The sequence below is a fragment of the Sceloporus occidentalis genome, unplaced genomic scaffold (assembly GCF_023333645.1).
Source record: "Sceloporus occidentalis isolate IW3139 unplaced genomic scaffold, rSceOcc1.0.p SCAF_136, whole genome shotgun sequence".
Taxonomy (NCBI): domain Eukaryota; kingdom Metazoa; phylum Chordata; class Lepidosauria; order Squamata; family Phrynosomatidae; genus Sceloporus; species Sceloporus occidentalis.
Window position 1 is genome coordinate 480,069 of NW_028317116.1, and position 13,896 is coordinate 493,964.

Below are 13,896 nucleotides of genomic sequence, written 5' to 3' on the forward strand. Positions count from 1 at the left end.
ATAGAGGATAGGAGTGAGTGAGAAGTGATCAGATACATCAGGAGGAGGGCAACCAAGCAGAGGCACAGGAGGCTGGAGAGTAACTGCCCCGAGGGAAGGGGAGAGGATAGGTAGGAGGTTTGGATGATGAAGAAGGAGGACTGCTAAGTTACCCACTCTGCCAAAACTATCAAGAAGGGGCATTTGGCTACCTAAAAGATCCTGAGGGTCACAGATGTTATAAATTTCAAGGATTTTTGTCCCATACGGATGAAAGCGGTAACCCTCCTCTACAGGTGTCAGGGGATCAACACGAAGAGCTGGCAGTCCAGCGTTAAGGGACTTTCTGAACCAAGAGGGGCTTAGTATGGAAAACTTATGAACTTTTTCTTAAGGTGACTAAATTTTTAAACAAATAGGTACTTCCCAAAATTGGCCACCCCACACTCCTGCAGTACTCACCCCAGACAGTCTACAGTGGGGCAGAAGAAACAGCAGCTACTCCTGGACAGTTCATCCCTGCAAGCAGGATATACCCCACTGGCAGAGCAAATGCAGAAAGCAATGGAGAAGTCCCAGAGGTTCCGGATTGATGCCCTCCTGGCTGAGGAGCGCCCCCACCTGCTGCCACAGCAGGACAGAGAACACCCAGGGTCTCAATCAGCTTCAATAACTCACATCTTTCCCAAAACTGCTTTCCTGCCCCTACCCAGCCTATACCCTACACCTCTCTATCACTTACCCCCATTGGGGACTCCACACCCAGCCTTCCCTTACAGCAGCTTCTCTGGGGTCTCTGGGTCCCACCACCACAAGACTTCTTCACTGCCCCTGGAGCACTGGCTGAGAGCTGGACTCCTCTTGCACAGAGGACCAGACCTTCATGGTGAGTACTGGGGGGCACGGGGGGTACTGGGGCTGCTGGAGAAGGGCTACTAATGACTCTGTCTATCAGGCAGGTGCCCATTAAGCCACTGTGAGTAAGTAATAGTACGTTCATTCCTCTTGATACATTGTGGCACTTACATGTCTTTGGCTCCTATATAAGAACTATTTCTGAAGCCCTGATGTCCTCGTCTAAACATATGTACATCTTATTTCTAGCTCCAAAATCCTTACAGCAAGTAGGTCTCTCTGCATATCATCTTCATAGATAACCCTGTTTGCTCCATATGGCAGATTTATTTTTGGTAGACATTTAATATGTTCTACTAGAACCTGTCTGAAGGCATAGTTTTAGGTGGCCCTCCATGTGATGGGATGTAGGTGGCTCTGATGCCCCTTTGATGGGTGCAGTGACCCTGCTGACCTCCCAGACTTTGTTTTCTGCACTTGGCTTATAATCACACACTCGGGACTCACACAATGAGAAGACCCTTGTTCCAAGAATGATCCATTCAAACTAACGTCAAAGGATTGATTTAATGTCCACAAGGGGGTCTTGGGGGGATGAGACAGGGTCTGGAGCTGTGTTAAGCATTCAGCTACATAAACAATGAGGAAATGACCAGCTAATAGTATACCCAGCACTGTGCACACACATCAACTCTAACTGTTACCCACTGAACCTTATATTTTATATTATTATGTTATATTATATTTATTAACATTTCTATATTTTTAATTAATATATTTTATCAGAATGGCCGATAACAGTTAAAGTGAAGTAAACCTGTGTTACTTGCGAAATATTGTGGCACCTTTTTTATGTATTATTGATTTATATAGCACCATCATATTCTGCAGCGCTGTACAATAAGTAATTGTATATGCAATACGGAGCACATACTATATGTATGTACACAATGTAGCATTTTCCATTAGGCATGTATGATGTCATGGATGAGCAGTCCAGCCCTTGGAAGGTTGGTAGATGGCAAATAGTTCTGACATGGCACAGGAGTGAGGGGGCAAAACGCAAAATGTAATTTTAGGAGAAACTCATAGAAACATAATTTACCAGCAGATCGTCCCCGTTCCGTCCCCATCTAGTCGCCCGTTTCTCCTGCTGTAAAGACTCAAACCTTAATCAGTCGTTGGTCTCGTCTTGGATTCAGAAGCCATCTGCCGACCCCATACATGTTTAAATCCCCTCACTGTATTTGCGTCTGCCACTTCTGCTGAGAGGCTGTTCCTCTTACCTACCACCCTTTCTATAGCTTCTTCCTACACGTTTGTCATCCTGTCACAAACACATGATTACACAGACGTTTATGTGGGTAAAGTAAATATAATATCCCTGTGTTTGTTGGCGAAGAGGGTTTGGTGTTTGCAGGAATTACTTTTGTTCCAAAGAACTTTGAGTGAAACAATAAAGAGAAAGAGAGCGTGATATAGAGACAAAAAAGACAGAAAGAGAAAGGGGGAGAAGAGAGAAAGGATAAAGAGAGCTCCGTGGGATGAAGACTTGGCTTTTGATTGGATATGATTAAAAATCAAATGCATTCTTTCACTGTATTAACCTCTACCACTTCTGCTGGGAGGCTGTTCCACATTACACTTTTATATTTAAATGTAGCCCTAGAAGCAATCATTCTTGGTGCTGTCGAATACCCAAACCCATCCTGGAAATAAGTCAAGTTTAATTTTGGTTAACTCATATTTTTTTGCCGGGAACAATTAATTGTCATGTGACACACAGGCAAGCACTGATTGGTTGTTGCCAGACAAACTAAAAAAAAATATGGTTTTGTATTTTTTTTCTCTATTACTGAAAATAATTAAAACAACAGATCTGCTAAGGTTCATTTGTTAAATATAATAGAGGATTTAATTAATATTTTATGTAATGGGGATAGCGCCTTTTAAACTCTCTGCAGCCTGCCGGGAGATGATGGGAACGGGGTGGGATGACGTTAAGTGGTGTTTTTCAGTCTGAAGAGCTGACATTTAGTGCCGTTGTCTTTCATTTCTTTTTTCTCACAAGGACATTTCAATAAATTAACAAGGAATGGTTTCCGCAGCCATAAATCAAGCAGTAAGTGCCTTCTTTGTGCTGCGCATGACACGCTGTAAACCCCTTCCTTCTTTGTCTTATTGCATTGCTTGGGCACTAAATAATTGAGGTGCCTTTCAGATCCTTGCCCTTTAACCTTTCCAGTGCTGGATGAAATCTGATCAATGGGGGGTCAATTCCAGCCCCAGCGGATGCCTCAACGTACCTAGGTAACTTTTGCAGCACGGATCTCAATCGTAGCTCCCACGCGGCTGCCTTGTAATGTTTTACAATAGGGCACTGCGATATGACATCATATCATATCCCGGCTTTCTAGATTATTATTTCACAATAATAGTGTTAGAACAAGAGGGGTGATCTAAAACTAGAGGATCAGGGGCTTAGATGTAATGTAAGGATGTTTTACTGTATTGAGAGGGTGGTGGATAAGTGGAACAGCATCCCAGCTGATGTGGTAGAGGGTAATACAGTGAGGGATTTAAACACGCATGGGATAGGCATGCGGCTCCTGAATCTAAGACGAGACCAACGACTGATTAAGGTTTGAGTCTTTACAGCAGGAGAAACGGGCGACTAGCTGGGGGGCCGAATAGGGCAATCTGCTGGCACATTCAATGTTTTATGTAGTAATCCCAGCCCCCAAACACACCCCTGATGCTTCTAACCACCCCTCCTTGCTTTAGGCACCTTTAGGGGTATGTACCTGTTGATATCCAGCAATGGCTGCCTAATCCTGTATCAGCAGACATTTTCGGTGACCTTATATCCACTGTAGAGACCGGCAACGTTTTGACCTTCTTAGGTCTTCCTCAAGCCTTGGGAAAGACCTTGCAAGGTGGAAATGCTGCTTATCTGTGGGGTGGAATAAAAAGTGTCTGAGCACTTGTTTATCTTGGCGGTGTTATAAGTGGCACGGTGTTCTATCACGACCCGGCAGTCCTGGTGTAGATTTCCCAGTTACCCAAAGCCCCGTTACCCCAACCCATATACTGCCCAGATTAGAGGTTTGGGGTGTGTGTGGGATGTGTGTTGGCACTGGGATTATTTCATGGGTGTGCAGTGTGTGCCGCTTTGTTCTGCATCTGTTATCTGATAGCAGCGTGAGATTTATTTAATGTGTGTCATTAAAATATAAAACAATTGTAAAAAAACAACACAAAAAAAACTGGAACGTTCTCTCTCGGCTAAAACAGATGTCGCCCTTTACTTGCATACGATAGATAATTCCGCTGTAAATCATACCTCAACTTTCGGTCTAATTGGTTCTATGGCGTTTAGAGATTAAATTAAGCAACAGATAGCACTTTCAATTGGGCCGTGTAGTGTATGTATTGGGGTGGATCTCACTACACAAACACACATTTTTCCTCTCTCCTTTCTTTCTTTCTTCCTCTCTGCTTCCCTTTCACCTCCCTTTTATCTGTCTCCCTTTTTTTCTCTCCCTCTCTATACCCCCTGTATATATATATAGTTTTTAACCAAAAGACAAACTTCACTTAAATTATTTCTGAAACAAACTCTCTCTCTTTCCCTCTCTTTCATTCTTTCTTCTGCTCTCCTTCCCTTTCTCCTTTTTATCTGTCTCTATTCTCTTTTTTTCTCTCTTTCTCCCTTTCTCTTTTTTTCGGTCCCTCTCTATACCCTCCTGTATATATATATAGTTTTTAGCCAAAAGTTAAACTTCACTTAAATTATTTCTGAAACAAACTATCGCTCTCTTTCCTCCCTTCTCTCTCTCTCTCTCTCTCTCTCTCTCTCTCTCCATTATTTCAGTTATTTGTAGCTGTGTTAATTGACCAGTGTTTAATTTTTAATAAAAGTCTTTTATTACATAGGTATATACAGCTCTAATGTTAGCTGAGTTAATGATTAAATCACCCCCTGAACAAAGGCCCACAGTCCGCGTTCTGCTCATTGGTTTTCTGAGCTGTCCGTTTAGACAGAGGACTCCTCGGTATTACAGCCATTATTAATATGCTTATTAATTCTGTGCATTTTGTTGACTTAAGATAAGAAATGTTTATTTTTCCAGTTTGCAAAAACAGTCTGCCGGGGCATGCAGCGCTCTGTTATTAATGGTCGTAAAAGTGTTTTGAGTCTTTTTTTTGTTTCTTTAAGTTTTGTTAGCTGTTACGTTTTACAATGAAGCATTATATAGCTCAGAATTCTGGCTGACAGCTGGTGATATATACATTTCTCTAGATAAAAGGCCATATTTATAGGTAATTTTAAGATATTTTATGAGGCTATAAATAATTACATTTTTTTTTCTATTTATAGATTCATTTAGGGATTTTATATATCTTTGGTTCATATATTTTTACTACAAATTATTTAATTTACTATTAATACATTTACTATAGGTCAAGATTGTTCCCCAAAATTTCAAATGGCCAAATTGGGACACTTGTGGTGGGTGGTGTGGCTGGGGGGGGTAGGATTGAATGTGGTTAAGGAGGTTACATAGAAAGCTTCCATCTTTCTTAATAAGGCAGATCTCGGTGTTTGGTGAACCAGAGACCAAAACACCTGTAGATAGCGGAATCCATATCTTTAATGCTCTTAATGTCACAAACCTTTTCCAGCTGGTAAATCTTTTTCTTTTTCGTGGGGTGATCACAAATACACTGCGCATGCTCAGTAGATACGATTATAAAATCAAATATCTAGTATTGCATCCTTTATTCATAGAGATAGAACATTTCTCAATGTAGCACATGGTGAGATCATCTCTAATCATGAAGAAGACAAATGGATACACAAGTGGTAACATTAAGAGATTGGAACTCAAGTGGGAGGGTGATCCCAAAAAGGGACTGCCCTTCCTGAACAGGGACACTTGGGAGGTGTGCTGAAAAAATATATAATGTATATAGATATAGGGGAGGCTGCAAAACCTATACTGGGACCCTCATCAATAGTTTCTTTAAATAAGAACTTTGGGGTATTTGAGAGTAATTCAGCTCTTGGTCTATACAACATTCGGAAGGTTAAAAAAAAGACAGCTCTGTGAACTATGAATTTCCAATGAATTTTAGTTTTTCTTGTTAAATTTGGGGGTAAGCAGTGTAGACCCTCATCTCGTGAATCCCAGACTGCACTTAACCTCTTCCAGATATCATGTCCCAGTAGCCAAAGCCAGCAGAAAGTGAATGGTGGCGAGCTGTATTAATAATAGGTTAGCACGCTGGCGATCGGCATACACAAGCTGCCGTATCAGCTGCCTAATAACTAATGATGGGTCTCCAAACAGCTCGACACCCAGTATATAGAGAACTGTTTACCCAGCGTTATCTGGATCACAGAGGATCGGGTCAGAGTGCAGAGGTTCATGAGAAGGGGAAATTTGCCTGATCCGGTAAATATTATCATTAGGCGTGAATCATTCGCTCACAATAGATACCAGAGCAGGTTTTAAGTACCCGGCCTTTGTGCGAGAATTAGCGGTGGGGCAATGAAGGCTCTGTATGTGTATATTGCTCTATTTGAGGTTTGGGGGATTAATTTCTCCTTTTTGCGTACTTTTCCTTTGTCCCGTGTGACGTTTCCACAAAATCCTTTGCTTTTGACGAAAACACGTCAGGCTCACATGAGAAGTTATAATGAATCGGTGTGTATTCATTGTACACGTAGAGCATCAATTCAAGGGCCAGGAAAAAGTGCTTAGAAACCCTCTGTTTTGGCGGCGGTCTTTGCAGAATATTTTTTGAAAGTGTATTTTTAGTCGATATTAGCAATAATAATTACTAATATCTATTCAAGAGTAAATTGAGCCTTTAGTAGGATTTGATACCTTTATTAGGCTGACACTGAAAAAGACAGTAGTCGCTGTAGTCACAAAAACTTTGAGACCTCAGAGGTCTCTACTTTAGATGCCTGCTTCTATTGAGTAATCCTTGTCTTTGTTTTCAGCCGCCGCGCAGTCAGGACTGATCGGGAAATGCAGACGGCCGCGCACAGCCTTCACCAGCCAACAGCTCTTGGAGCTTGAGAATCAGTTTAAACTTAATAAGTATTTATCTCGACCCAAGCGCTTCGAGGTGGCAACTTCTCTGATGCTGACCGAGACACAGGTGGGTACAGAATGAATAAGTCACAGGTCCTTAAGTGGAATAAGTCGCAGGTTCTCACCATGCAGACAAAATGTTTGCATGGGGCAAAAGGGCAAAATGGTATCTTTTTGAAGCAAATAAATTAAAATAAGCAATAAATGTTTATAACAAACCCATTTCACAGAGCAGGCATCTTAACTTCCTGTTTTGGGGATCTGCATGATTATTCCTCCCCATCATCTACCTCCCTTTTAAACTTAAACTTGGATCAGCAAACACAACGTGCCATTGGAACACAGGAGTGATGGGAGTAATAAAGGGCCATTGAAACCCAGGGGTGATGGGAGTAATAAAGGGCCATTGAAACCCAGGGGTGATGGGAGTGATAAAGGCCCACTGGAACACAGGAGTGATGGGAGTGATAAAGGGCCATTGGAACAAAAGCTACAATAGTCATTTACAACATTAACCCTGTCTGCGCTGCATTTTTGATCCATTTCATGTTATTTTAATGGACAAAATGTGCTTTTCTTTCAAAAACAATGTTTAATGGGTAGGGTATCCACTGCTGAAAATGAGTACAAGCTGTAAGAGGCTGTAATGTCTTAATAATAGTTCTCCTTGTGAAGCATTACGCTAACGCAGCAAACGCAGCAAACGCTTCCAAACCTATTGCGCTAAGACGGGAGGCCGCTGGTTAATTCCTGAAGCAGGCCTGCCCCCTAGTGGCCGTGTTCGCACATTGCTGGCTAAGACACTTTTCCTAAGTTACATTATAACTAACTCAGTTGATGACTCCGCAGTGTTAAGTGCCTGTGTTTTCCATAACTCGACACATTGTATTGTTAAAATCTAATATTTATTACGGTTACATGTCGGTGTATAAGATGGTATTGTATATAGTCCGGTTCCCGATTGGAATACTTTACTTTCGTAAAATAACCAGTAACTCAGTAGAACCACGGTGGGCCAATCCTGTTCTTTCCTCATCATAAATGTATCATTTAATATTGATGGGCTTCTAACTGGTGGCAGAGTTGGACATGTTACACGCATAGCTGCCAACGGGCTCAATAGTCCCAACAAAACGTCCCGGCAGAATGTCTAGGTTATTGGGAACCAGTCACTGTACCTCCAAACAATAAGATACATCTAAGATTCTGGAAGGTTTTATGACTCTACATCTTCTTCTATGGTGACCCAATAATAGGTATCACCTTCGACAAAGACGTTGCGGGAAGCATTTAGAGTCTAGTTTGGCGTCGATGTCCAAATCGTACATAAATGCTTTTTTAAAAAAGTTTGTTTAGAATGAAATCTTCGCCTTTATTTTTTCTCAAAAGTTCTCCATCTCTTCGCAGGTAAAGATTTGGTTTCAGAACCGTAGGATGAAATGGAAAAGAAGCCGCAAGGCTAAAGAGCAGGGCCCGCTGTGCCAGGGCCACAAACAGAGAGGGGACAGGAAGACACCGGTAAAAGACGCTCATGATGAAGACGATGAGGAAGCCGAGGAGGACGGTGGATATCATAGGCCTGACACGAGCGCAGACATCTTAAGACATACCACCCAGATGAGCTACAGCCCGGAGTCCTTGTGTTCTGAAGAAGACACCGCCACGGTTCCTTCGCCGTGAGATAAAGGACTAATGGACTATAGGTGATCCGGAACACTAAACTACATTTTATTTATTTATCAAAGACTATAATATTCCCCCAAATAGGAGGGGTGCAAGTCATATTTAATTTATATGTATTTAACTCTAAATTGTCTTCAGAGGGTGTTGTGGATCAGGGTGGGGAGCGGAAAAGGAAGATTGAAAGAAAACTAGGAACGTTCCTTCAACAGAGACTGTAAAAAAAAAACCCACTGAGAGATTTTACTGCCGCTGTGGAGCTTTATTTAAGGAGAACAGTTTGGGGGGAAAAGCTCTGAATTTGGAACTCTAATCATGGAAATCATTATCAATGGATTGTCACCGCTCGTTGTCCCCCATTTACACCAGAACTGCATCTCATCATTAAGGCCCAATGTGTTTGTGGGCAATATGTCACTCAAACGTCTTACTACATATAGTAGTAGCGAGTTTCCTTGTGTATCCTAAACTTTCCTTCAAAAAAGCAATAAGGGTCTTGGTGCTTACTTCTCCCGTGTGTAGATAAATAAAAAGCATACCTGCCAACAGTCATGAATTTCCCAGGACAGTCCCTTGTGGCATAAAGATACTGCCCATGAACAGTGCATTACAGAATTTGTACTGGGGAGCCTAGAGCTCAAGGCAGCAGGATCATGAGGAGTTTGTGGGCCCCTCAATCGGGCCACATTTTTTTTTGGCTATCCCAGCTTGAGCAATTAAATATTTGCGAATCTACTCGTTTTCTGGGTATACATGTAATTCCTGGCCCGTTTTGCGTCCCTCAAGGACCGGCGTCGTGCAGCACACGTCGTCAGCAGAGCCTTTCCATCGAAACCCACTGCATGGGTGGTAAAACCTCCGAGAATGAAGTTGACGGAAGGAGGAGAGGAAGAATGGAAGGACGTGAAAGGATTAAATCGTGCCCCTCATTGTGCGGTGACAGCTTTCATTTGCAAAGTACACGCATTAAAGTGATGTATAGCCGGGGTAATTCCAGCAGTCGGTGCTGCCGGCCGTCCCGGAGCCCATATACTAACTGTGTTAATTTATAGGACCGCTGGAAGATGTGGGCGCCGGGCCCAGATCTGCTGCTCATTCCCCGTCCGCTGATTTATGTTCCCCCTGGTGCATGACTCATAGTTTATACACAGTCTGATCCCATTAGATCTTCATTAATCCCAGTTATCCCAGTAACTCCTGTCCCAACCCCCCCCCCCCCGCTATGAAATGCACCTGTGCTTTACACTGCACTTATTTCAGCTGCTGTGTGTGGGGTAAAAGGCAAAAGGCTTTAATTTAACGATCAGCTGATAGATGGCTGTTGTCAAAGGAGGGGGGCAACCAAAATCAGGGCAACTTAATAACCCAACTGTATAAATACCCTTAATTCAGTACTCCCTATCGAGACCTATTCCTATTAAATGACACTCATTATGGGGATTAAACAGGGTCCAAAGTCCCTGGGGTGAGAGGTTTATAGTTCATATGGAGCCTTTAAAGGCAACTTCCAACGATTTTAATAAGCAACAGATTAAAGATACGTTTTCAAAAATATTCCTCTGGTTTGTTTTTTACCCCCAGTTGTAGTTGTTGCCCCATAATATAATGTTTTCAGGCAGCTGCATATTAACCATGTATGAGTTCTCGCTCTGTTATCTGAGCCCCGATCTACTAAGCAACCCCCCCCCGACTCCTTGTCATACTGCCCGTGGAAAGAAATAGAATGGCTCAGTCTTAATCACCCAGTCGGACTCTCTGACTAATGGAATTCTATAGGGAACAGACTTCATTAGCATTGCCATAAAGCATCAGCTCAGTGCGGTGTTTGAGCCGGGAAAGTCACGCAAAATATCACATGACTGACAGCAACGGCGCCACCAGGTCTGCAGATAAAGGGAGTTTACTAGGGAAAAAAATGGGATAAAATCAGGTTTTTGTCACCGACCAGAATTACTGTATACAGTGCTGGGGGGTTATATTACTGTATACAGCGCTGGGGGGGTTATATTACTGTATACAGTGCTGAGGGGGTTATATTACTGTATACAGAGCTGGGGGGTTATATTAATGTATACAGCGCTGGGGGTTATATTACTGTATACAGTGCTGGGGGGTTATATTACTGTATACAGCGCTGGGGGTTATATTACTGTATACAGCGCTGGGGGGTTATATTAATGTATACAGCGCTGGGGGTTATATTACTGTATACAGCGCTGAGGGGGTTATATTACTGTATACAGCGCTGGGGGCTTATATTACTGTATACAGCACTGGGGGGTTATATTACTGTATACAGCACTGGGGGGTTATATTACGGTATACAGAGCTGGGGGTTATTACTGTATACAGCGCTGGGGGTTATATTACTGTATACAGTGCTGGGGGTTATATTACTGTATACAGGGCTGGGGGGTTATATTACTGTATACAGCGCTGGGGGGTTATATTACTGTATACAGCGCTGGGAGGTTATATTACTTTATACAGCGCTGGGGGTTATATTACTGTATACAGCGCTGGGGGTTATATTACTGTATACAGCGCTGGGGGGTTATATTACTGTATACAGTGCTGGGGGGTTATTACTGTATACAGCGCTGGGGGGTTATTACTGTATACAGCGCTGGGGGTTATATTACTGTATACAGCGCTGGGGGTTATATTACTGTATACAGCGCTGGGGGTTATATTACTGTATACAGCGCTGGGGGGTTATATTACTGTATACAGTGCTGGGGGGTTATTACTGTATACAGCGCTGGGGGGGTTATATTACTGTATACAGCGCTGGGGGGTTATTACTGTATACATCACTGTACCTCCGGTAATGTTTGCTGAACAAACCGGGGGGTTCTTCCACGGCCCCTTTCTTGGACCAAATCAGTCTTTGGGTTCCAGAATACAGTCCAGGATCTATTTGACAACCTGATTTTATGGCTTTTTCTTAGTATTTAGTAGGAATTTCTGGTGCTGGACCTTGTGCTACATTACTCCTGATTAGATTGTAAGCTCTAGGGGTCAAAGGCAATAACGTTTCTGAACTGTGTATAAACAATACATGGAAAAGTCCCTGTGCCTACCTTACAATCATATTATTTTTTTCTTTTGGGACAGTTTTTATTTTTTGCCTGTATCATATTCATGTGCAGGGGTGCTGGGGCATGTGACTAGAACTCTATAAAATATCCTCCATGTAAATAAATCCCAGTTTAATACAATAAATCTCTTAAAAACTGAAATCCGCTTCTGTGATTGATATTGAATTTTTACACATATTACACATTATGTGCAACACTTTGTCTTCATTATTTAAAGGTGCTGTCCCACTTGGGTTTTTGGGTTTCTATGGCAACACCCTATCACCACTTGCTTTGTGTCATGTGACAAGCGTTCCCAGTCAAAAGCTGTGAATAAGCCAGTTTTACATCATTACCGAATTATTTGCTGGAAAGATTTGGGATGTTCGGTAGTTTTAGGAAAGATATTTCTATTTTCTAATAATTTAGGTATAAACATGTTTAATTCAGCAGATTTGTACAATGATTTTTTCTACATTATATACATTTTACAGCATTTAAAGCAACAGACCAATTAACATTTATATTTTATATTTTACCTTTAGACCTAAGATATGTTTAGGGGTCACTTTAAAGGCCAGATAATCTCCAGGGCAAAAAAAAAAGGGGTGTCTGTGGCGCTACATAAAACAATAACTAATAATAATAATTATGGCTAAAATCCCTTGGGGTTGATTGTCATAAATTGCAGTCATTTCAATAGTGCCCCAACAGCCAGGCCTCGAGTGGAGGAGTGAGGGGGTAATGTAAATATATTTGCCCCTCCAACCTCTGACAAAGTCATAAGGGTAACTTAAATTGAATATGTAGGGTTACTTAACCCCCGGATGCTCTTCATATTTCAAGGAAGTGGAACTGAATGCAATTGGTATTTATCTTACAACAAACGCACTTACCTGAGTGAGGGCTACAGGTGAAAATACTCAGAGTCCGCTGGAGTCATTTCCACACATCGCTGGCGCTTGCATGTTTGCTTTGCAGCCAGAGACAGCTGTCACGGCGATACCAGCTTCGTCTTCTTAAGAGTTTGGGACACCGCGGCCGCCGTGGTTGCTAATAAACACACAGGGTGGTTGCCGCGTCGCGTTGCCGGGGAAACGGGAGCATGGCTGCCGTGGCGCTGAAGAACAGTGAAGCCTGAAATATCGCTGGGCGAGCTCGGTACCCGGGCCGGACTGTCACACCCGAGCCCAGGGCCCCTCGCCAAATGGTCATTTATTTTCAACTCGCATTCGTCGCAGTATAAATAATTTGGGGGCCCATCCAAGCCCACCCCGGCCTTTCCGCCTTGGGAGCTCCGATTACGTGGAAGGTGAGTTTAAATGTCATGTATGTCGTTGTTCCAGTGTCTATATGATCTGTCTATTTATTATGATAATAATGATTTCATTTATTTATAACGTTATTAATTATATATATATATATATATATAATATATTATTATTATATAGATAGGCCAATTCATATCTATCTTATTACATCTTGCACTAGTAAATCTTTCTTTCTTTCTCCTCTATATTTATAATTATACAAATGCTAACATTACCCCAAACAAAACCTTTTTCTTAAACTCTTTTTGTGTTTGTTTAGCTTAAGTCCGTTTACGTTCAGCTTTCACATTGTGCCGGAAGCTTGAAGACATATTACATATATTTCACGTATATATATATATATATATATATATATATATATATATATATATATATATATATATATATATATATATAAAAAAAATAAAATAAATAAAATAAAAGCTGGGGATATCCCAAAAGTTCAAAATCCAGAAAAAATATTCTCTGTAATAAGATATCATAGGATATGTTTTTAATGATGATGATGTTGCTCATAATACTGTTAACCATTTCCTCACTTGTTCCTGTTTGTGTCTAGTTTTACAATACAGGAGTAACATGCTCGCACAATTCCAAACGCGGGTCCTGGAATCCAATTCCTTTTTGGGGCAGAGCGATAAAGTTTCAGATAAATTGGTAAGTAGAAAATCACAACTGGGACAAAGAAAACTGGCCTGTTGTATAGTAAAGTTGTCGAGTGCTTCGTCCAAGTGCAGACTACGTGGGCCAAAAGGTTCTGCCGTGTTTCTATTAAAGTCTCACCTGTATAGAGAACTCCGATATTTATCCCAAATCCCAAGAGAGCGTCAGGCCATCGATCACCCCGTCGTACAGACCAGTACA

The 13,896-nt window shown here is 41.8% G+C and overlaps 1 protein-coding gene across 1 annotated transcript; it reads left to right on the forward strand.

Moving 5' to 3' along the window:
- Positions 1-531: 531 nt before the first annotated feature.
- Positions 532-8,621, forward strand: LOC149281261 (uncharacterized). Its single transcript, XM_089499470.1, has 3 exons — positions 532-865; positions 6,848-7,008; positions 8,349-8,621. The coding sequence occupies exons 1-3, from the start codon at positions 532-534 to the stop codon at positions 8,619-8,621; spliced, it is 768 nt and encodes a 255-aa protein (XP_089355596.1).
- The last annotated feature ends 5,275 nt before the right edge of the window (positions 8,622-13,896 follow it).

Excerpts from the sequence above, each read along its gene's own strand:
- LOC149281261 (XM_089499470.1), top strand. The coding sequence starts at position 532 with ATGCAGAAAGCAATGGAGAAGTCCCAGAGGTTCCGGATTGATGCCCTC. Across the intron at positions 866-6,847 it reads CAGAGGACCAGACCTTCATG|CCGCCGCGCAGTCAGGACTG; the intron begins GTGAGTACTGGG and ends CTTTGTTTTCAG. Across the intron at positions 7,009-8,348 it reads TGATGCTGACCGAGACACAG|GTAAAGATTTGGTTTCAGAA; the intron begins GTGGGTACAGAA and ends ATCTCTTCGCAG.